Source organism: Apiospora marii (genome assembly GCF_038362585.1).
Source record: "Apiospora marii strain CBS 49790 chromosome Unknown utg000002l_segment0_segment0, whole genome shotgun sequence".
Classification (NCBI taxonomy): Eukaryota; Fungi; Ascomycota; class Sordariomycetes; order Amphisphaeriales; family Apiosporaceae; genus Apiospora; species Apiospora marii.
The window spans coordinates 5,038,031-5,059,721 of record NW_027117373.1 but is presented as its reverse complement, the minus strand read 5'-3'; the positions used below and the strand labels follow the sequence as shown (position 1 = coordinate 5,059,721).

At 49.9% G+C, this 21,691-nt stretch overlaps 9 protein-coding genes across 9 annotated transcripts; 2 read left to right on the top strand and 7 right to left on the bottom strand.

Annotated features, from left to right (window-relative positions):
• Window positions 1–517: 517 nt before the first annotated feature.
• PG985_003319 (uncharacterized protein) lies at window positions 518–979 on the bottom strand (the record flags this gene model as incomplete). Its single annotated transcript, XM_066823088.1, has 1 exon — window positions 518–979. One exon carries the CDS (start codon window positions 977–979, stop codon window positions 518–520), a length of 462 nt encoding a protein of 153 aa, XP_066690520.1.
• A 1,271-nt stretch (window positions 980–2,250) lies between these two features.
• PG985_003318 (uncharacterized protein) lies at window positions 2,251–5,718 on the top strand (the record flags this gene model as incomplete). The annotated part of the gene is made up of 4 exons (XM_066823087.1): window positions 2,251–2,685; window positions 3,515–3,621; window positions 3,682–3,771; window positions 5,370–5,718. 4 exons carry the CDS (start codon window positions 2,251–2,253, stop codon window positions 5,716–5,718), a joined length of 981 nt encoding a protein of 326 aa, XP_066690519.1.
• A 260-nt stretch (window positions 5,719–5,978) lies between these two features.
• Window positions 5,979–6,197, bottom strand: PG985_003317 (uncharacterized protein; the record flags this gene model as incomplete). The annotated part of the gene is made up of 1 exon (XM_066823086.1): window positions 5,979–6,197. One exon carries the CDS (start codon window positions 6,195–6,197, stop codon window positions 5,979–5,981), a length of 219 nt encoding a protein of 72 aa, XP_066690518.1.
• A 52-nt stretch (window positions 6,198–6,249) lies between these two features.
• On the bottom strand, window positions 6,250–8,535 carry PG985_003316 (uncharacterized protein; the record flags this gene model as incomplete). Its single annotated transcript, XM_066823085.1, has 6 exons — window positions 6,250–7,187; window positions 7,234–7,276; window positions 7,332–7,392; window positions 7,442–7,562; window positions 7,614–8,298; window positions 8,353–8,535. 6 exons carry the CDS (start codon window positions 8,533–8,535, stop codon window positions 6,250–6,252), a joined length of 2,031 nt encoding a protein of 676 aa, XP_066690517.1.
• A 619-nt stretch (window positions 8,536–9,154) lies between these two features.
• Window positions 9,155–9,499, bottom strand: PG985_003315 (uncharacterized protein; the record flags this gene model as incomplete). The annotated part of the gene is made up of 1 exon (XM_066823084.1): window positions 9,155–9,499. One exon carries the CDS (start codon window positions 9,497–9,499, stop codon window positions 9,155–9,157), a length of 345 nt encoding a protein of 114 aa, XP_066690516.1.
• Window positions 9,500–10,644: 1,145 nt separating this feature from the next.
• On the top strand, window positions 10,645–11,649 carry PG985_003314 (uncharacterized protein; the record flags this gene model as incomplete). The annotated part of the gene is made up of 1 exon (XM_066823083.1): window positions 10,645–11,649. One exon carries the CDS (start codon window positions 10,645–10,647, stop codon window positions 11,647–11,649), a length of 1,005 nt encoding a protein of 334 aa, XP_066690515.1.
• A 198-nt stretch (window positions 11,650–11,847) lies between these two features.
• On the bottom strand, window positions 11,848–13,008 carry PG985_003313 (uncharacterized protein; the record flags this gene model as incomplete). Its single annotated transcript, XM_066823082.1, has 2 exons — window positions 11,848–12,508; window positions 12,995–13,008. 2 exons carry the CDS (start codon window positions 13,006–13,008, stop codon window positions 11,848–11,850), a joined length of 675 nt encoding a protein of 224 aa, XP_066690514.1.
• A 4,900-nt stretch (window positions 13,009–17,908) lies between these two features.
• On the bottom strand, window positions 17,909–18,409 carry PG985_003312 (uncharacterized protein; the record flags this gene model as incomplete). Its single annotated transcript, XM_066823081.1, has 1 exon — window positions 17,909–18,409. One exon carries the CDS (start codon window positions 18,407–18,409, stop codon window positions 17,909–17,911), a length of 501 nt encoding a protein of 166 aa, XP_066690513.1.
• Window positions 18,410–18,897: 488 nt separating this feature from the next.
• On the bottom strand, window positions 18,898–20,853 carry PG985_003311 (heterokaryon incompatibility protein; the record flags this gene model as incomplete). Its single annotated transcript, XM_066823080.1, has 1 exon — window positions 18,898–20,853. One exon carries the CDS (start codon window positions 20,851–20,853, stop codon window positions 18,898–18,900), a length of 1,956 nt encoding a protein of 651 aa, XP_066690512.1.
• Window positions 20,854–21,691: the final 838 nt, after the last annotated feature.

Below are 21,691 nucleotides of genomic sequence, written 5' to 3'. Positions count from 1 at the left end.
GGGTCAGCTCGGCGTTTACGGGGTTGCACAGACTGCACACGGGGACCAGGGTTGGCAGAATCACGGGCGATGACTTGCATGGGGGGTGATGGGCTCTCTTTATATTATGTATCCGCAGCTGATCAAGTGCGGACCATTCTTCCACTTCATCCTCGTTTCCTCCGGTTCATTCCCGACCATTACCCCAAGATGCAATCTGCGACCCTACTGAGACTTTTTGAGACAACGTTAGACAACGGCAACGCAAGGAACCTGGACTGGAGACTTACCGACTGCCATGTAGCTCGCCATGCGCAAGGTTCCAGATGATCAGAGTCTTATCCCGTGAGACAAGCCATGTAACCGTATTGCGACTCTTCGCCGATGAGATTACAGGTGATCAGAGTCGTCGTGGAGAGCGAACAAGGGACCGGATTGCAACTCGTCACGAGTGAGGCTCCAGATGATCAGGGTCTTGTCGCGCCAGACAGACAGGAGCAAGTCGAGTATGTCGCCAGTAAGTACTGGCTGGCTACCATTACTTGTGGGAGGCGACAGGAGCAGCCAGCGTCGAAGGCGATTGCTGCTTCTCCTCCTCCGGCTTCTTCTTCCCAGTTCGCTCCTGGAGGATTCTCTCGTACTTCTCCCAGACGCCGCTAGGCTCCTCGACGTTGTAGTCAACTCGCATGGGGGGCATCTCGCCCAGGACTTTGCCAAGGATGAGAATTGCTGTGGGAGACTGGAGGCGGGCCTCGGCGAAGCGGAACAGGACTTGGTCGACCAGCCAGCAGAACCGGTCCTCCGGGAACTTGCCCCGGTGATGGAGCTCCCACAGGAAGCGGCACACGTGGTGCTCGGCCCGGGCGAGCATCTTGATCTTGCCTTCCCATCCCGGGACCTGGCCGCAGTAGCGTAGCATTTGCTCCCGGCGGCGGCGGGCCTTGGTGGACGAGACGGCGAGTGAGAGGTCCCAGTGCTTGAGAGCGGTGATGGGATCCATTATGGCTGGTCTCTGGGATATTGTTGGAGGGGAAATTGACGTGAAAATTGGTTTGTTGCGCTGCCCGGCGTATAGTGGTGTGGCTTCGGCCTTTGTTGTGGTGGGGATCGTGTGTTGTTGGGAACACTGCGTATTGTGAAAGAAACCAGAAGTTATTTCAAAGTGACGTGAAAGTTGGTTTGTTGCGCTGGCCGGCGTATAGTGATGTGGTTTCGGCGTATAGTCGTGCGTGTGGTTTCGGCGTATAGTCGTTAGGTTTCGGCGTATAGTCGTGTAGTTTTGGCGTATAGTCGTTAGGTTTCGGCGTATAGTCGTGTGGTTTTGGCGTATAGTCGTGTGGCTTCGGCGTATAGTCGTGTGATTTCGGCCTTTGTTATGGTGACCGTGTATTGTTTGGTGCCTTGCGTATTGTGATGTCCGTTGAACAAGAAATCGGAAGTTATTTCAAGTCCGGGATGGATTGTTTACCAGTTTCGGTTCTAGTGCACAAAATTTGAAGAGAGGCTAAAGCTTGGTAGCAGTGACCATGTCGACGATGCAAAAAGTGCAAGGTGGATTAAGCCAAAGCATTCTGACTTATGGGACACACGATAGTCACCTGCGTATAGTACCTAACACGCTACTTTAGCGTTTGCACTTTCCACTATCGACCCGGTAGGTCTTACGGAATGTGAAAAGTAATGTTTGGTTCATATTGTTTCCTGATTATCGCGCATCCTGCTTTTTTTCTCCTATCTTCATTACAAATTTCAAGCCAACGGACGTCCCAAGTTGCTTGAGATGTGGTGTGAGACGGGGGAAGGGCATGGGGAGAGGGAGCAGCAAATCGCATGACTGTGTTTTTCTTTTCATAGCAATGCAGAGCACAAGGAAGACCGAACTTCGATTTGATCTTTTGGTGCAGAATCAGCTCACATCAACCGAGTATAGACCCGTGATAATGAATAGCCTGTTGCTGTATTTGCTTTCCACTTCCCTAAGGCTGGCCAAGGTTGACCAGGAATGTTAGGCAGATTCCTTCCTGAAAGCCAATGGCAGTCGATTTTTCACAGCCTCTTGCTGCAGCGTCAGACCAATGGGCTTGTTGTCTACCTTGGGCTTTCATGCAGGCTGACCGGGATGTACTTGTGACCACCTGCATGATTTAGCCACTCTACCCCTCCAAACAAGTTTCCGTCTGCTTGTAGCCTGAAGACCTAAAAGCCGCACCTCATCTGTTCACACTTGCATTGTGCGTGAGCTGAACCCAATGTCCTCATTCGCATTCTGCCATGGCCGACCCGCTCTCTTTGGCAGCCTCCGTTGCTGGCCTTGTCTCGCTCGGCCTTCAAGTCACAAGCGGCATTACCAAGTATCTTGACGCCGTGAAGTGCCGAGACGAGGAATTAAGCGAAATTAGGCGGCAGAATGGCCTTCTCAAAGACACACTCGGTGTTATCGAGAAAACGGCCACTCAACTGGACCAAGTCCCCCCCGACGTAGCTGCTGCCACACAGAGGATTATCGAATCACATCACGATAGCCTGAACAAGCTTGAGACTCTCATCGCCCAGCTCGCCAGCTCCGATGTAGGCACCTGGAGGGCACGGCTTAAGGATAAGGCCGGTAAACTACATTACGCATTCGACCGCCCAAAGCTCCAGGAGTTGTGCCATCAAGCGACCCAGACACAGTCCGCGTTGCAGCTCGCTCTCGAGGGGCTGGGCGTATCTCTGACTGCGGCTACCCATGGATCATTACAAGCGGGATTTGGATCAGTCCATCATCAACTTCAAGACAGCTTTCAAGCGGCAAGGGGTCAGGTGTCTACCAGCACCCAAATCCTATCCCAACATCTTCATCATACCGAGGACACGATTCAGTCATCGTTCAATATCCAGCACGATTATCTTGACCGGATTCAGGGTCAAAATTCAGACCTTGTCGGCAAAGTAGCTGGGATTGAACGAACCCTGCAAACACTTGCAGCAAACCTTTCAGATAATTTTCAACGGGACGATCAGGTACATGTGTCCTCCATCGATTCAAGTCTAGAGATTAACTAACCATATGAATCTTAGACATCCTTGTTGAGGACAGTCACTCATCTAGTTGCCAAACCTGCAGTCCTTAGGGACTATTGCGACATACTCCCGTCACAAACTAACATGGCATCAAATTTCAGAAACCCCTGCGTATGTGGCCGTCAGAAGCAAACTCGCCGCAAATACTCTCAACTCGGGTCATGGTATTTGTACAGTCATGTTTCTACCGATGGCCATCAACCATACTGTCCAATGTCGGAGAGAGTTACTCCAAAAGTTCAACAGACGTATGGTTTAAGATACACTGGTCTTGCACGGGCTATCAAAGCTGCAATCGGGGTCTCGTTTAATATGAGATCAGGGGCGGGGGGGATGGAGTGTCGGACCGAACTTCTCATACTATCCAACAGTCGACGCGACAAAGGACCAGGCCTTCCTTATCATCGATATCCTAGGCGACGTCTCTCATTGTTGTCAATTCAGTGGTGAGGCGGCTGATGCGTTCCATCAGAAAGCATTGCGGAAGATTGCTCGCCTGTTGGCAACCGGGAAAACGTCGCCACTAGCAGTGAACTACTGCAACCAATCCCTGATGCACGTAGCATTCGGCATCTACAAGTGAGTGACCTCTACGTACAACTCTTGAACGGCCAAATGCTTAAAACTAATATTGAACAGTTTCGGCGGAAACAACTACCCTCTGGCGGACTTAGTGCAGACCTTGGTGCTTCATGGTGTACCACCTATATCCTACGATATCTGGGGAAAGTAAGCAAAGATAACAAACGTGGCCCGGGAAAGTTCGCAGCTGATCAATCTGAAGCGGGCCAGGAATCTTCCCAGATGCACCGGGGACACTATTATGGACGCCCCGCGTCTCCATTGTAGAGAGCCTCGCTGTAATCGCTGACGTCGAAGGTGGAAATATGCCGTTGAAGTTGGTGTCCAAATCGACCGAAGTAGTACACAATTCACCGTACCACAAAGAGCTACCACTTTCACCTTCCTTGGCAGAGTGTATGTCATGTTAACGTTCAATAATCTGAATTCAACTGATCTTCAATAGCATCCGGATTCGGCCCATTCAGTATGGCAATTCTAGCCAAAGATGCACGGCTTGCTCGGTCAATCCTGGAGAAATATCCGACCTCGATAGAAGAGGTTAGCATATTTGGGCATACCCCTTTGCATATTACTGCAGTCCAAAACAGTTTGCCGCGGTTTCCTTTCGTCCTGGAAGCCGCAAAAGCAGCCAGTCTACTTCAGCGGGAAGACAGTGATCAGCGGACTGCACTGTTCGCAGCCTTGGCGACGACAGGAGACAACTGCCGTGCCACAGAGCAAATTTCGGATTGTACTCAATGCCATTGCGTCGATTCTTCATTGATGCTTCTCGAGGCTGGGTCGATGGTACGCAATGCAGATTTCTATCAGCTTAAGAAATCTAGAATCAATTTATCTTTCCGGGGATGGAAGCTTTTTGTCGCCCGACTGAAAGTCCAACGCGAAAAGCTTAAGGACCTAGCTCTTCGCAGCACTTGGGCTGTGGATGAGTACTTGGACATATTACAATCAGGCCAAGTTCTGGATCTGCATGCTTTTGCCGTATATGAGAGCCTTCAAAGGCACGGCATTGACGTTCCGATGGACTCGGTCCCGTCCTACGAAAATGCTGGCCGGTCTTATTATTATTATTTCGGGGTGCATCGGGACATTCTATATTCCAAGATGAAGACTGTCTATGCTTTTATTGAGGAATATGATGAATCAATTTACGAGCTATTTTTTGAGTTGGGGTTCCGAGACATCGACTACAGCATCCAATACGGACTTCCACCATTGTGTCGAACCTCGAATCCTGATAACCTCAACTGGCTTATACAACGGGGCGCCGATCTGAAGCGGCGGATCTGGCCCTCGGAGGACGAGCAGCTGCACAACAGTGGTATCTTCAGCGCACATTATGTGCTATACAATCTCAGCCCAAAATGTCTAAACTTATTTGATGTTTTGTACAGACCCCTATTCTGGGACTGGGGGTTTCGAGAGTTAATTCCGATCACCAAGAGGGTCTTGCCTTTGAGCATAGTTGACTCCTGCCGCTGTGTATGTTCAACAGAAGGTTGCACGCCATGTTTGTTTCTGTTAAAGGCTCAGTCTGGTTCGCGGAAACAAAATATCATGTCGGACACGAATTTGGTTGCGAACACTGATTTCAGACCCTTTTTTGACGGCTTTTCAACAGGGATCATCAGGTCCTTGTACTTGACAGCCTTGAGATTCGTGGGGTTTGTTGCTCTTGAACTGACCCATACTTGTTGTAACGCATATGCCATCGTTGAATGGGAAAAGCCTTATCAAACTAGAGACCATGATGAAGTGGACGAGATTCAAGAGGAGGAGTCTGGGACCATCAAGGTGCTGGAAGACATGGTGGCCGAATTCCAGGACATGATTGCAAGTATTTCGGGGGACTCGGCACTATCACAATTCCAGGCATGCTGGGCGTGCTACTGGACCGATCGGGTACCTGTGATTCTGGAAGAGCTAAACGATCATCGAATGACACAGACTGAGCGGCAGGATGCTAAGCTGATTGGCGTAGTATGGGAAAGCGAAAGCGACGAGTCAGAAGACGCTACGGGCAACCCATATGATTCCGACACCATCGACTACTGGCATTATAAGCTGGATTCGATCACGGAGGATGCTTAGACCGAGTGTAGTTTCTCCGCTTTGTTGTATCACGATATGATGTGTTTGAACAGAGATACGTTCCCAAGCATGTGAGAAAGGCGTAGTTCGTCTAAAACACCCCCAGAAAGACGAAGACGAAGAAATGCATCGAATAGTACCACAACTAGGATATCACAAACAAGAAAAACGAATTACTAGAAACCATCCATCCATGCAATGACTCCAAATGTGAAAAACGCCCCTAAAACCCACACACCCCAAAAGCAACCCCCAACCCCTCAACACAACCGCATAAGCGAAGGCACAGTCTCCCACCCGCTCGGCCGCATACTCCCCACAAAGTGATTCGAAGCCCCCCCGGCTCTCCCCCTCCCCGCCGCCCGCACCAGAAACGCCCCGCCGCTCGACAGGTCCGGCCACTGCGACGGCACGGCCGGGATGCCGATCTTGGCCAGGTCCCACTGGAACAGGTTCCGGCTGCCCGGGTTCCACTCCATCTTCTTCTCCGACAGCTGCGCGAAGTCGTCGTCGAAACCGCCGCCGCTCGGGTCATGCCAGGAAGAAGAAGAAGAAGGTTGCTGATGTTGTTGTTGTGAGTTGTTGTGGTCGCCCCTTTTCGTCCGACGACGCGGGATCCGAGTCGCCAAAAGGTCGGCATAGCAGGTCGAGTAGTTTGTATGCGTGGCGGTGAAAGGTGAGATCGCCCAGCGGCGGGATCGAGAAGTATTTGGTTATCGAGTCGGCAGCATCCGGGGAGGATGACGTAATATGTGGTACCGCACCCGGGTAGAACGGGGAATCGCCTCCTCTCGGATTCTCTTGCGTAGGCGTTGTCATGCCTGCGGTCACCAGAGCCTCGCAGCAAGCGCTCAGCGTGCGGTGGAACTGGCGGGCCACATGGTCCAGCGAGCCGCACCATTCCAAAATCTCCAAGCATTGCCGAGCCTTCTCCAGATCTGCCTGTTGCTGTGCGTCCGGTGGACCTGCATCGTCGACGTGACATTGTATGCTAGAAAACAAAAGGACTAGGCACGTGGTGTAAGCTTGGTAAATGACAAGCCAGCACCTCTTGCAGAATCCTTGCTCGGCGTAGAACATGCTGAGAAGGGTAGCGGAGTGCCTTGCTGCGTCACGACCTTCCGCGATGTATTTTAGCAGTTCCTCCTCTTGGTGCTGCAGAGAGGTCGTTTGTGCACCGCGGATGAGACGGACAATGTGTGATGCCGCACGCCGGTAGAGCAGCATGATGGAACACAGGTACAGGAGTTGCACATTGTATATCATCTTCCGGACGTACTCCGGCAGGTTCTCCTGGGAAAACCCCGCAAGAGACAAGAGCTGCGGTAGGTTGCTGTACCATGATTGCAAGTCGGACCTGGTGGAGGCTACCGACAGCACAGAATGCTCGCCGAAGGCTTCTTGCATGCGAATGATTCGGAGTTTTAGTAGCGAAATTTTGACCAGTTCATTCTGGGCCGCTGCAAAGGCTGTCAGATGATGCAAGAGCTCGATAAGGGAGTTCAACCAACTGACCTTGAGTAATATCGGCGGGGTTCCCCAGTTCAATCTCTGAGAGCTTGTGGATCGTTAGTACGGAGTCGAGAATACATAATGGAACCCGACAGACTTACAGGCAAGGCCCGAATTACGGTATCGTCCCCTGATATGTAGCCCAATGAGGATGCAAGCCAACTGAAAACCTGTTAGTTTAGGTGACATGGCTTCATCAGCATGGACGTACCCAGAAAAGAAAAGGAGCGTTCGCCAGGCTCTTCGGTATTCGGACCATTGCTCCAGGTTTCCATGGTACGAGCCCGCAGGCTTGTCGATCCCGAACTGGTGGCAAAGGCTCAAGCCGACCTCTGTGTCGGGGTTAGAAAGCTTTTGGCGTGCAGCCGACTAAGACCACTAACCGATATAGGCCAGCGCCACCGTAGACCTAGCAAAGATGTTGTACAGCACGAAGAGCGCGCAAACCTTCATCGCCTCCAAGGGGTTGAATTCCAGAAGAAGGTCGTAGTAATGTCGGGCGATGGTGAAGAGAGACTGCTCGAGCGAGAAATCCGCACCCTCGGGCAGGTATTGTAGGCCGACCGCTGCTACCGCCGCGACGACGCAAGTCGCCTGGTTTCTAGACTCCTCGGTCGGGCCCCAAAACCGCCTTTGTTGGTAGTCGGCGATCTGCTCCTGCGTAAAGACGTGGAAAAGCTTGCCACTGCAGCTGAAAAAGCTCGCGACTCCTCTCTGGATCGCATCGGAAACCGGGGATTCCAGTAGGGAGGGCGGGCCGGCAGCGAACGATGTGAAAGTGGATGTTGTGGTTGCCGACGCCGCCGGCCCTGCTTGTTGACCTCTCGGTAGTTCCCGGACGTCACTTATACCGGTCAGTTTATGAAATCCTATGCTGTTAGGGGCATCAATCTGGAGCGTGCTGACATGAGACTCAAGCCCGCTCAAGCTTGACTGGACAGATTCTTGCCCAGTCGTGTAGGTATGCCCGACCAGGTGGACGGTTGTCTGTGGTGTTTTCGTCGCTGTTGACGTGGGTGCATCGGTCTTTGACAACATGAACGTGGTCAGCGAAGGCGTTGGGGCTGGCTAGCTAGCTAGCTGCAGACTTGGACGGAGCCCGTCTCAGATGCAATGGCTTACCATGGAAGCCCATTGAACATGTGTCGCCTGGATCATGACCTGCTGTTCTTTGGATGCGGTGCGCAGACGCTGGCCCATGTTGCGTAGTCCTTCAAGGACGAGCTGGACTGCCTCTTCCGAGTTGGCGGCAGGGGGTGCCGATTGAGCAGCCCCTCTGGTCATGTCTGGTTTCCGAGAAGCCATTGTCGGTTAGTGAAGTAGTCGACTGAGGTAGTCTCTCTATATCGCACTAGTCAACAAGATAACACTACAATTGAGAGATGAAGAAGACATGACGATGACTTCCCGCAACCAGCCCGGGGGGCTTATCTTATGTCCTTTTATCAGTACTTTGGGGGGATTGACCCCCCAAGCGGAGGTATCTCCGGGACGATCAAGCGTTCTAGAACTGGGACCCTTATTGTGTGACACGAGGTCAGAGGGGGAAAGATGCATGGAGTGTGGGGCCTAGACTTTGGCTGTAACTGCAGGCCTTTGGGCCCTGCATTTAGCACTGGGGCGCGCTTGGGGGGGTCAAAAGGTCCGGCTCAGCGGGGCCGATACTAGCGATGCCCCCTAACACCAAGCTGCGATTGATGGTAGGCTTGGCAGCTTGGATCAATTGGTGTTACGATTTGGAGCGCAGTTCCGTGAACGGCAGATCGAAATGGAATTTGCCGCCGCAGGAGGTCGCGCAACCCTGCCTCCCTTCTGACACCCTCTCAAACCAGCAACTCAAAATCGTATGCTAAGTGGGTAAATATTGACCAGCCAGGCCAGCGGTTCTCTGCGACCTGATGATCATAATATCCGGCTCTTAATGTTAGATGAATCCCATGGTGTTGGGTCGGTATAAGAAACCGGTATTTCGTCCCAGGGTCGGGGTTTGAGTTTCGGGGTCGCAGATTTCAGGGACCAGTGCACCAACAGACGGCCAGGCTCCCAGGCCAGAAGCCAGGCTTCCTGCGCCAGCTGCCCTTTGCTGCGCCCGCACGTGTGGGGGTTTGGTTTGCTGGCTTGGTGGGCCCTTCCCGACAGCCGAAGAACCGCCAATGGCCTTCCCAGGATACCTGGTCACACACATCTGGTGGTCCAGAATGGTCGTCGACGACATGTTGGCGCATCGTAAAGGAGGGTTGGCTGAGAAGAAAGCAGCAATGATCTTCATTCTTGTCAGAGACAGCAGTCAACGATCCGGTCGGGGTTCTAGCTGAGCTCAACGATCGAAAGTGCTTTGCGTTCTGCTTGCTTGAAATGCACCACTCTACAGTATTTGTCAACCCTCAAGCGTCAGCACTAACACAGGACGCTTGCTTCCGGCTGGGTTTGACACGAGATGCCCTGGATCGGACCCAGGACCCTTCGTTGCCACCGCACTTGGTTGCAGTTTGGGGAGCTTGTTGCGGTCAACATATCTCCACGATTTGGCCTGTTGAAGACCCTCTCTACTGTAAGTCCATATTGAAAGATGAAACTGCGAGTCTGCAGCGCCCGCTTGGCTACCTGGCCTAGGCTAGTTCCCTGTTCACCACTCGCTAAGGCCACTGCTTCATAATTATGCACCAAGGAGAGAAATTCTCCAGCCTATTGGCGGCGCGACCACCAATTTGCGAAGCGCGTGAAGTTGGTCGGGAAGTCGGCAGCTTCCAATATAGGACTAATAATTTGACAATGGTCGCGGGCATGGTCCATCGGAGCTCTTAAGGCTAGGAAAGGGCCGGCAAGTAGTGATATGTCGTTTCTGGTCACTTGCACGAATCATTACCACCCGAATGAAGACCAAGCACCAAGGGTGTGGATTGGACCCCGTTTTCCAGTCTCACAGCAACACCAACCAACAACCCACGACCCTTCTCGGAGTTTGCCGTCGAGATATTGCATCGACGACTTGGAGATATTGGCAAGCTGTGGTAATTGGTTTTTCTTGGTGCTGCTCACTGGTTGGTAGCTTGAAATTTTAGGTGAAATCAAGCCATCATCGCCCGGACCAAGCACCACTCGCGACTCACCGCCGTCGATACGAAAAACCGCGACGTCTTGAGAAAGTCGGGCCGGCTATCTATCTATGGCATGCCATTGGCCGCATCATTCAGAAGCACGGGTGGGAGCACGTGATGTTTATTGAAGTTCGCTGCCTGCTACCTACCTAGGTAGTAGATCCTTGACTAAGTAAGTAAGTAGGTTAGCAGGCACCGCCCCATTCCCGTTCTCCGGGATTACTGAACATGCTCAAGTCCGCCCGGGAGAGGCTTCAGTCTATTAGTACGGTTATGAACATTGAATACACCCACCAATCGTAAAGAGAGGCCCCAAATGAGTTCGTCCTCAGCGCCTCGCCTTACCAGGTCGCGAGTCATGGCACTGGCGCAGACCGCAACGCCTGATTCGTCCCCTGCCCCCAGTGAGGCGGCGCGGCCCACCTCGACCGCGACCGCGGGCACCACAGGCGCAGGCCCCATCGCAATGCAACAGCTGCTGCTGCCCCGGGATCTGACGCGAAGCCACACGGGGCTCGACAAGAACGACCACGCCCAGCTGCTCAAGAAGCAGGCATGGCTTGCCAAGCACGCCGTCGTGGTTCCGCGTGGGTTCGCGTGGCACAAGGCCGCGGTGGAGGCGACCCTGGTCTTCGGGCAGGAGGAAGCGGGCACGGCCGTCTGCATCTCGAGCGACGACGGGCTGCTGCTGACATGCTCCCATTGCTGCGTGGACGAGACAGGCAATGATAGACCCGGCAGATCCAAGGTCCACTGGCTGGTCTTTCCAAGTGGGACCGTCGTCGGCGCCAGGTGCATTGCCTGGGACGGCAAACGCGACCTCGCGCTCCTTCGCATCACGAAAGCCCAACTACTACAAGTAGACGACAGCGATGGCGGCCGACATTGTACAAGTAGTCGCGCACTGCCGGATGGCGGGGCCCAATCACACAGTCACAGTCGGTTCCCTTCGGTAAATATTGCAGCAGGACCCATCGCGGTGGGTTCGCGGATGGTGTGCATCGGGCATCCAGGTAGCGAGGATCTCGAGGTGGAGGAGGCCGGCATTGCAACCGGCTACGACGTCCTCCACGCAAGTGCGGGTCGCTTCCGCGGCCATGCTGACGACCAGGATGTCCAGGACAACTCCGAAATAGGAGCCTTGATGCACGATTGCTGGACGTATTGGGGGCACAGCGGTGCCCCTTTACTGACCTGGACTACGGGCGAGCTGGCCGGGCTGCACTCTTCGTGGGATGATGAGACGGCCATGAGGCGGGGTGTGGCCTTGGAGGCGATCAGGGAGTTTCTCAAGGAACACGGCTTTGTACATCTAATCTGAAAACACCATACTAACCCGCCGATTCGCAATACTTACCTAATCCGAATGTACTGATCCTGTTTTCACTGCATCTATTTTTGAGACTGATGTTGCTTGGTCATCTGATGATAATTGGGCACAATATGATTCGAGCGAGTCACATGAACTCGAGGAGCTACGTACATGGCAATCTCTCACTCTGCGGGTCTAATCCTCTTGCTACATAGTTATTTCGCCGACCAGAAGTTCGAGTTGCTTCAGGGCGGGTTGCGTCTCGCCCGTTATTCTGTCGTCGTTCGGGCTGTTCGGTCCTGCTGCATCTGAGCCATCGATCCGCAAGGAAGCCATCGCCGAGCCGCACATGAGGATCTTGACCAACGATTCCAAGGCATCGAGGGCTTTACCGACCCGGGAAATGCTGTGCGCGCGTCGCTGATTATCTCTATCGACCCAAAACCCTATCTGGACCTGGCTTGTCTTCCGTTCGAGCGCGTCTTGGACGCGGGCCCGAAACGTGGCGAGCCGGTAGTCGAAGGTGACCCAATCGTCCCAGGCCTTATTCAGCGGCGCCAGCAGGCCCTCGGCCTCGGGTACATGCCGCACGAGCTCCGGCCACAGATTGAAGACGACCTTCTGGAATCGCGGGAAGAGAGTCAGGGTCTCGTCCCGTGTGGCGGCCAGCTGGTCGCAAAGTCGGCGCAGTTCCCCCTCGCCCTGCCATAACAGACGATCCTGGAACATTTCTACGAGCTCCTTTAATCCCAGCTTGCGAAGGCCTGCGTCGAGGCGACGCTTTGCGGAATCTCGATTGTCGTCGGTGGGTGATGATGTATCGATCCCTTTCGCGGAGCGGTCGTCGGCAACCAACTGTCGTTTTGAGCTGCGCGTATTAGGATAGGGCCAGGTTTCCTTCCTCAGCTAGCTGAACTTTTTGGTGCTCCCGCACGGTCCACGACAGCCGGCGGGCCCAGCCGGTTAATTAAGCTAGCTTTTTCCGTCAATCGGCCCAACCGCTGTCCGTGTAAGCTGGGCGTATCAAAGCAACAGCTGTGCTGGTTCTGACCACATAAATTAGGTACGATTAGAGAGAATATTAAGATCGTAACGTTGCTTATAACGAATCTTGGTGTTTTACGTATTATATATTAGTTACGATATCAATAGAATGAAAAAAACATTTATATAAGGATCGAACCACCATATCTGGGCTGCTTTCTACTATAGGACGCTCTAAAACAGCCCGAACTAAGCCGCCACCTCCTTCGAACCCTGGTCCGTCACAGCCACGCACCTTAGGCCGGCCACGGAAGCCCTCCAAGAAGGCTGCCGAGGCTCACCTACGTAATCCTCCTTCCAGCCAACCTACTCTTTTTCCTTCATCGTATTACCCTCCCTCCACGCAACCGGTTACTGCGGCAGAGATCGCAGCTGCTGGTGATCGAGCCAAACCAGCAATATGGACTAACAGGGCCGTACGTCAGTTATTAGACGCCTACCGTAAGCAGATTAACCGTGGCAACCGGCTCCGAGGGAGGTTCAACGCCAAAGCTCACGAATACGTTGCCTGGGTCGTTAACCAAGATCCTGCCCATCAATTTAATAGCAAGCAATATAAAAACAAGGCCGAATACCTTAAAAGGAAAGTTCATAAGCTAGAAACATGGCTTTCTACTAATTCTAGTGCTGGTCGAAACCCTAATACCGACCTACCTGACCTCCCTGTTTCGGTTAAACAGGCCAAGCTGGTACAACATCCTAAATATGCCTAGATCATCAAGCAGGGGTTGGGGTGCCTTGTTGATAAGGACCTATGCTTAACATGCTTTGGAATCAACAGGGGAGCAGTTAGCAACGAGGCACTTAATCCGCAATCTATCGTAAAAGAAGATCAACAGGATAACCCCGATCCTTTCGCAAATACACCAACCGAGGAACTTAATGACCCCCTCGTCAACCTTTTCCCTTACGAAAGCTCTCCTAAAGAGCAGTCTCGTACACCCAAACGAGCAGCCCTTAATCAGGGGGGTAGCCGAAGGGTAAAGGCCTCTAAGTCCGCGCCGATCCAGTCTTTAAACTAAGGCCTAATTACCCTCAGCCAATCGATTTACCTTTCCGAGCAATCAAATTCGAAGCGAGCAATCTCTAAGCTGGTCGACGTGTTTTACCCTAATTATACCGAGGAATTAATGGAGGCTGCTATCGATCTCTTCAAGGCGGATCAAGCCAAAGCCGGCGGGTGGTATGTATGCGGTAAAAGGCTACAGTGGAGGTAGTTGCAACGGCTCAGAGAAAGTCTAGGTCTAGAGGAGCGCGTTAGCAGTCCGCGAACTCATAAAGACCGTATGGAAATAGCAGCAAGGGCAGCAGCAAAAGCAAAAAGAGCGAGGGAAGCAGCAGAAGAGGAAGAGATGGAAAGGGTAGCAACAGAGGCAGCAGCAGAGATGGAAAGAATAAGGGAAGCAGCAGAAAGAGCGAGGGAAGCGGCAGAAGAGGCAGAAGAGGAAATGGCAGCAGCAGCACGAAGGGCAGCAAAAGGGAAGCAGGTCCAACGGCTCCCGATCCGATCGCGACTCCCTAAATCTGTTACTCTTAGGCACGGCACTAGCTCGAACGCTTCCACTAATTCTGAGACCGAGGATAGCGATAAGTTCCGGGGGTTTAATGGGCCATCTCAGTAGTCTAATAGGAGTGACGAGGACGTGCATATAGTAAGTGATTAAGAGGTTATTAGTAATAAGGGGGAAGAGTTGGATTTGAATTAATATCGGTTAAAGAGTAAAGAGTTTTTAATTTAGTTATTCCCCTATTAAATTAGTGCTAAAAGTAAGGGGGCTTATATTTTATATCTTTAGTTAATAAGTATCTTAAAAATACTACACTTTTTTATTACTAACTAACTTCTTTTAAAGATCCTATCCTGTCTCGTAAAGATCTCATCTCGTCCTATAAAGATCCCGTCCCGTTTCATAGGGACAGGCGATTAATTTTAAGTCACAATCGAAATTTAGTATTAACTAAAGTTGCATTTATACCGGGTATTAAGGCGTTGCAAGGTCTAGCTAAAGTATTAACATAAACCCCGCACCTATTTTTAATAAGGGAGCTATGCTATTAATTACCGCCCTTTACGTTTTACCTGCGCCGCACAAATTACCCCTTAACACCATAAAATTATCGTAAAATTCTCTTTTTCTTAAAACTCTTTAAAACACGCCCACGCCTTTTTAAAATATCGACAGAAGCCTACGAACAGTCAGCTCTAATATACCAGATCGACTATATCTTTCTACCCTTAAAACTGCCTCCTTCTCCCCCTCCCTCTCCCTCCTCTTACTCTTCTCCTCCCTCTCCCTCCTCTCCTTCTTCTTCACCTCTCTCCATTTTACTCTCCTTCCTCTCCTCCCTTTATTTTATAATTAATTCCGATAGTTCTTTAATAAACAGTATTAAAAACTACCTAAAAACGTTAAAAACTACTTTATATTATAATTGAACACTAGACCTCGCAATTATATAGAATATTAATTAAATAAGTCTACACGTATATTAACTACGCCATCGTGCCATAAATTAAATCTTACATATAAGCTAATAAATTTTAAATTTAATTAATGCTAAACCCCGGCGTTAAAAACGTGGGAAAAGGGCGGCGGCTAACCCCACACTAAATTTATATACCCACATAGCATTACCACATTTAAATAACTTTAACTATAAAGTTTAAACCACAACTAATCTTTATAATATATAATAATAAATAAATTCTATAATATTAAAATAAGTAATATTAAACGAAAGCTTTTAGAACTCTATTACTTAATATCCTACTTACTTATACTAAAAAACGTTATATCCTAGCCTATTTTTAGCCGCCTAATATGTAATAAATCCCCGGATTTTCGGTTAACTATATATAAAAGCGATTCGAGTATCTAAAATTAATAATACTAGATATCATCCTAGCCGTTTCGGCAACTATAAAGCTCTACCCTAAAATAGAGTATCTAACCTATAAATACTATACGACCTTGTATAGCTAAAATATAAAAAAGATATATAAGCCGGAAAAATATAAAGACGGCATTATAGCCAAGACAGCTAAGGAATATACCAACTTACTTAGTTACTCAATAAATCTCGATTTTTTAAAAATCGCTTTTTTTTTTTTTTTTTTTTTTTTACTAAAAATATATTTTTTTTTTAACCAAATTAAACTCTACTCCTTTCTTTTAATTATAATATAATAACTACCTACGTTAAAAAAAGAGCAGCGGTTTAACCTTAACAATAAAGGTCAATTAAATAAACTAAGTTAAAAGTACACATATTGAATTTATAAAGTAGTAAACAAAAGCTTAATAATGGTAACACGTATAACACACTTACTTTTAATAAGGAAATATATTAAATAAAGAGGAATTAGCTAATTAATATTAGTGTAACACCCATGCGATTAATTCTATATTGTTAGAAGTGTAAATTTTATATTAAATCAGTAAGAATCGGTCGATTAGTACTAGCATATAATAGAAACAATATATTCATGTAGTTTAATACGCCTCCTATTACCTATTAAAGTAATAACTCTCCCACATAATCTCTACTAACCTATTTCGCTCGCGGCTTAAAAGTAACGATTCCCCCCCCCCTCTTTCTACTTTACTAAAGTTATTACTAATCGGTTTATCATTAAAGGCCAGTACTATAAGGTTATAAAGTAGATTATTATTAATATATACATCCTCATTGATTTCCTAGATTTCGTTCGGCTAAATCTACCGTGTTTTAATAATATAGTTATAAAGGAATACCGTAATATATATAAGCCGCTTTATCGTTTTAACCATAAAACGCGAAGGGCTCTTAAAACAGTTAAATATCCCCTTTCACCTATTAAATACTCTTTTAATAATATTCTATAAGCAAGAGTAACATAGATTAAATAGCTTATACTTATTTTCTAGCTTTTAATTAAACTAACGCTACTCTTTTAAATAGTAATAAACGCCCCTATAAAGTGTTATAAAACAACGTAAACTAATAAAGCTAGCATCATTTAATAACTACCTCTTTTCTAAAATAATCAACTTATTAAATTCTATTACGTAAGCTAGAATCTTGCTATTATTTATAGATCCCTCCTAACCAGTTAATATATAAATAAACCTCCCCCTCTAATTAATGACCGCAAGCACATTCATAGTAAGCTAACCCTTCCGATTCCTCCATCGGTCCTATTCTACGTCAGGTACCACTAGCGGGAAGTGACTACCATCCACAGCGCCATCACAAGCCTTAAACTAAGGCTAGAACTTTTTATTTCCCTTAAAGTATAGGGGTGAAAGGTGTAATTAATCAAGCTCCTCCTTATAATCATAGAAACGTCGAAAATGCGATGCTACTAGCTGCATCAAAGCGTTTAATACCTCATAGAACATTCGGTGAAGTGTACATATATTAATCGCTACATCGTATCTAATAATACGGAAACTTTTGCCGTAGGCGGCAACGTAAAAAAATATCGTCATTTTCTAATCGATCGTAAAATTCTTACCGTTCCAAAGGCCGGCAGTTCCGAGCGCGATCTTTAAAGTCATATATAAGGCCTTATTCATTCGAAAAACGTTATAGAATTATTCCGGAGACCGGCAAATAGCCGGTCTACAGTCTTCCGGAAAATAGAACCGCCATCAACGAAAGTCTACCAACGCGGTAATCAGAACAGGCTTAATTTCCAAAATAACGGCGCGAAAGACTATACAACGACGCCGGAAACGTGCCGGAGGAACCGTCGACCGCGGCATCGGCGCTGGCGGATCGGTCTCGATTCAGCCTCTTTATTAACCTAACCATATTATAACATGCTTAATATTAATTATTTCTAAGGGTAAAAACATGCTATAATATACACTATATTAAATATTCAATAGGGAAAAATAGTAAGAAAGGTAACGGGAACAAGCCTAGGACGCCCTGACAGTTTACATACTTTAGGGCTGTTCTACTACTAATTCCTTAGCGATCAGTACCAATTAGTACTAAAACTGTCGGTTACACCCCAATCCGCCCCTTTTTAGCCGATTAGCAGCTTATAGGAAGACTACACGGATCAACCGGATCGTGAGCCTTTAATTAGTTAGCTAAAAAATACCCGAGCGCGGAAATTCAGCCGGAATTAGCCAAATAAGCTCGTAAAAAAAAGGAAACACACGGCTGGAGCTTTTGGCTTCTATACTTATATCCCGAAAAGCTCCAGCTAGCTGAAAAAAGGAAACACGCCCTAGACACCATTCGCAGCCTTAGGGGCCTGTTTCTTCTTACCCGAAGGAGCTTTCGGCTTCCAGTCGTCTGAGCTTCTGCTATTGGTCAGAGCGCCGTCCGTGTCACTGTTACTGTCACTTTCTGTGTGGGACTCGTCGGCGTCAATAGTCTTACCCAGGCTTTCTTTCTCTTTGGTCGAACCCCAAGGCCATTGTCCACGCGCGGGACGAGCTGGCTCTGGGAAAACAGTTATACGCTCTTGACTGTTGTTTTGGGCGGAATGCCCAGGCAATGCGACCGTTGCTGGACGAGGTGAGTCTGGTATAACGGATATACAGTCTTCAATGTCGCTTTCGGCATCACTGGCCTCCTCGTCGCTGACCTCCTCGTCGCTGACCTCCTCATCGCTTGTCTCTAAAGGAATTGCCACCGGCCTGACCACCGGCCTCACCATGATGATTTCCACATCGCTGTCGTCGGTATCGCTTATGACGATCGGATCGGGATCCGGCGTGGGCATCCTGGGGGTTGAAGTCCGATTCCGAAAATAAAAATACATGGCAAAACCAAAGCAAATTCGATGCCTAGCTTGGAAACAACATGGCGAATCGCCCTTGAACGCTTCCACGGTTCTTATACCAGTATATCGCACTACTCAGTCAATGGCGACTGTTTTTCACCAACAGCGGCAGCGCATTGTTTGGGACCCCTGTCAAAATATACAATGGACAAGGGAAACATCGAAGCCATGCTGTTTTCCGTCTTTGTCTATCGAAACGAAAGAAACCCTAAGCGAAGGGCATTCATCAAGTCCAAATGCTGACGGAGGTAGATAGATCTATGTCGCAGTGATGCCAAAATTCACTCGCAAGCTTTGAACTAAATACTCGGTGACTGGTGGATCGGAGGGCACTTCGATGGCCATCGACCCAAAAGAGCCAAAGTACCGACCAGCCTTTCGTCCGTGAAAGCTTACATGGCTCAATTGATCTTTCCCTTTTGGACCCTTTACCGAATCACTTGCTCCTCGTAGTTTGTTAGGTGATCCATGCCCTCTCCTTCGGCCTCGAGACTCAGCACCTCCCTGTAACACGTTCCTATGAGCCGTACTGCCTCGGCCCCGTCATCGTCACCCGCACCCTCCGTCCTCACGACGAAAAGCACATCCAACCCTTTGATAGCAACAACTCGATCCCCCACCCTGGCCGCCTCGGGCGCAAGTCCCAGATACCCCGCGTCCGTCGCGAAGAGCCTCTGCATGTGGCAACACTGGAAGACGAGCTCCGTCTGGCGCTGGGCGCTGGGCGACATGGTCTGGAATATATCCACAAGCGCGGTATCCTGCGCGGCGAACATGACGTACTCACCCAAAAGCGACGCCGTCGATTCGGTCGGACGGCTTCCGGATTTCTCCAGCTCGTACTCCCGGATCGCCGCCACGGCCCGGATCGCGACGTCCTCGTACCGGACCTTGCCGTGGAATAGGGCCTTGACAAACCGCGAGCTGCGGTGGCGCCACTGTTCGGAACTGCCCGGGTCGCTGGGCCCGTCCTCTAGATGAGCCGGATCGCAGAGGCCCTCCCATTGCTCCAAAGGGAAGTAGTCGCTGTAGACGTCGCACACGTCGCCGATTCTTGCGATGGTGCCCCCCGATATCACACTAACGTGTAGCTGGGTCCCACGTTCCCCATGCGGAGTGGTATAGTCGGAGAAATGCCATGTCCTGGGGGTGTTGCTGTCGACAATAGATTCCCAGGGGGAGCGGAGCTCCAAACCGCCGTAAGCTGACGACTTGTTGCGGGATGTGGGCGGGGTTTTGGTACCCCAGTCGGGGGCCCACGAGGGCAGGCCTGGTATGGTCGTGGGGGCTGCTGCGCAGGTAAGTACCTCTAGGCCAAAGGCATTGACGAGGTCTCGAGCAAGCTGCATGAAGATCTCGGCCGGCTGGCGTTCGTAGTCGCACGCCGGTGTCATGAAGTCTGTCTCTTCTTCTTTTTCTTCTTCTTCCTGCTTTTCTCCTTCTCTTTCCTGTTCTTCTTCATTATCGTATTCATCACTGGTATCAGCAGCCAGGCAAGCCTCACGATGCCGATCGCTCTCCCACGCCAATAAAGGCAGGATGGCGAACAGCTTATCCCTTACATCCGTGGCACCCAAATCTCGTGTATCCACCAGCAGCCGCAAAAGCCGCGCAGGATAAGGAGGCAGAAACGGACCGGTGGGATCGGAGGCTAAAGACTGGACGGTGTACGGTAGCGTCCAAGCCCGGTGTGGTCCTATGGACACCCTGTTGTTCCTCTGCCAGTCTCGCAGTTCTCGGAAGGCGTCCCAGGCGACCTCTCTCTCTCCGCATACTACGGTTGCCTGTCGCGCCAGCCGGATCTCCTGCAGGACCCACACGCGCGTGAACCATCGCCGCCCCAAGAACTCGCGGAGTACGCCTAGGTTAGGCTCGGGGACATGGCCCGAGGAGTCGTCCGACGGCTCATGGATCTCGCGTAACCAGTCCATGACGGCGTCGCTACCATCGGCGCCGCTGCTCTCTCCCAAGTATATGACGACGCGTGAAGCACTGCTGTAGATACGCGGCATGAGCTGCAGCTGCTGGTTACGCTCTGGGACGAGGGACTGATTGATACAGATGGAATCTACCCAAAGCGTCCGTGTCGCTGTGCCAGAACGCAGTCGTCGCAGTGCGTCTGCACACCCGACCGTTATCGACAGCTGCGCTTCTGGGCTGTCATTGTGGCCTTGTTTAGCTGTGACGACCTGGATCAGCTCTGTCTGTGTGAGGTCACCCCAGGCGTAAGAGAGAGCTTCATAGGGTGGACAATTTCGGAGGGTCGTGGTGACAAGGCGGACAGTGACGGGCTCGTCTCGTTCTCCCGGCTGGATCTCAATGACCCGGAAAGAGTCTTCCTCGTCCAGCGGACAGCCTGGGTAACTATTGGCTATGGTGCTCATGACTCCAAACTCAATGCTAGAATGAAGTTAATGTTTTTCCGTAACCCTTTCGCAAGCTGAGAAGCCTGTAGTCTTTGCACGGGCTCGTGTTGCTGCCTAGAGGAGAGGGCAAACATCTCGATGACTGTTTCGACGTGCCGAGTCCAATGTAGCCCAACTGTGCTGACTACATGCAGCTGAACCAGCCGCCATTGGGGATACCCATAAAAAGGTACTCAGCCCCATGTCGGTCATCGGGCAAAGACGAGTAGACCACTACCATGTGTCATGGCGTTGGTGCTGGACACGTACGGTCATAGTAGATGCATATTGGGATGTAAGTTGACATAGGGTCTGGTCCGTCGTGGCTACCATGGCGGTTTAGCTCGATGTTGCCCGCGATGCCTGGGCGCATGTACGGCGCAGAGTTATCTAAACTACTTATACAACTGAGTGATTACATCGTAGATTATCACTCTGACTGACACCCTATCAGTATCAGTTCATAGAGATGTATAAATGACATTGATTGCATCTAGGCGGCATCGAAATAGTCACATAACTTACTTGGCGATGTGCGATTGGGCTGGACTGGACTGGAGAAAGCTCCGGCAGTGGTTCATGCTGTAAGGTGCCCCGCCTAAGTACTTTGTCAAGATCACCATCGGTTTCTTGGTTCACATCTTAAAAAGAATATAGAAGCATCGAAAAGGATACCACAAAGCCTGGCATTTGATATCTGCAAAAGAAATGTACGTGTAGTTCCAGATGATTGATTGGTTTGAAAGCAGAGAAGTTTTAGTTGACTTACTCCCATAAAGCATTGAGGATCCGGACACATGCAGTGAAGTCCACTGAA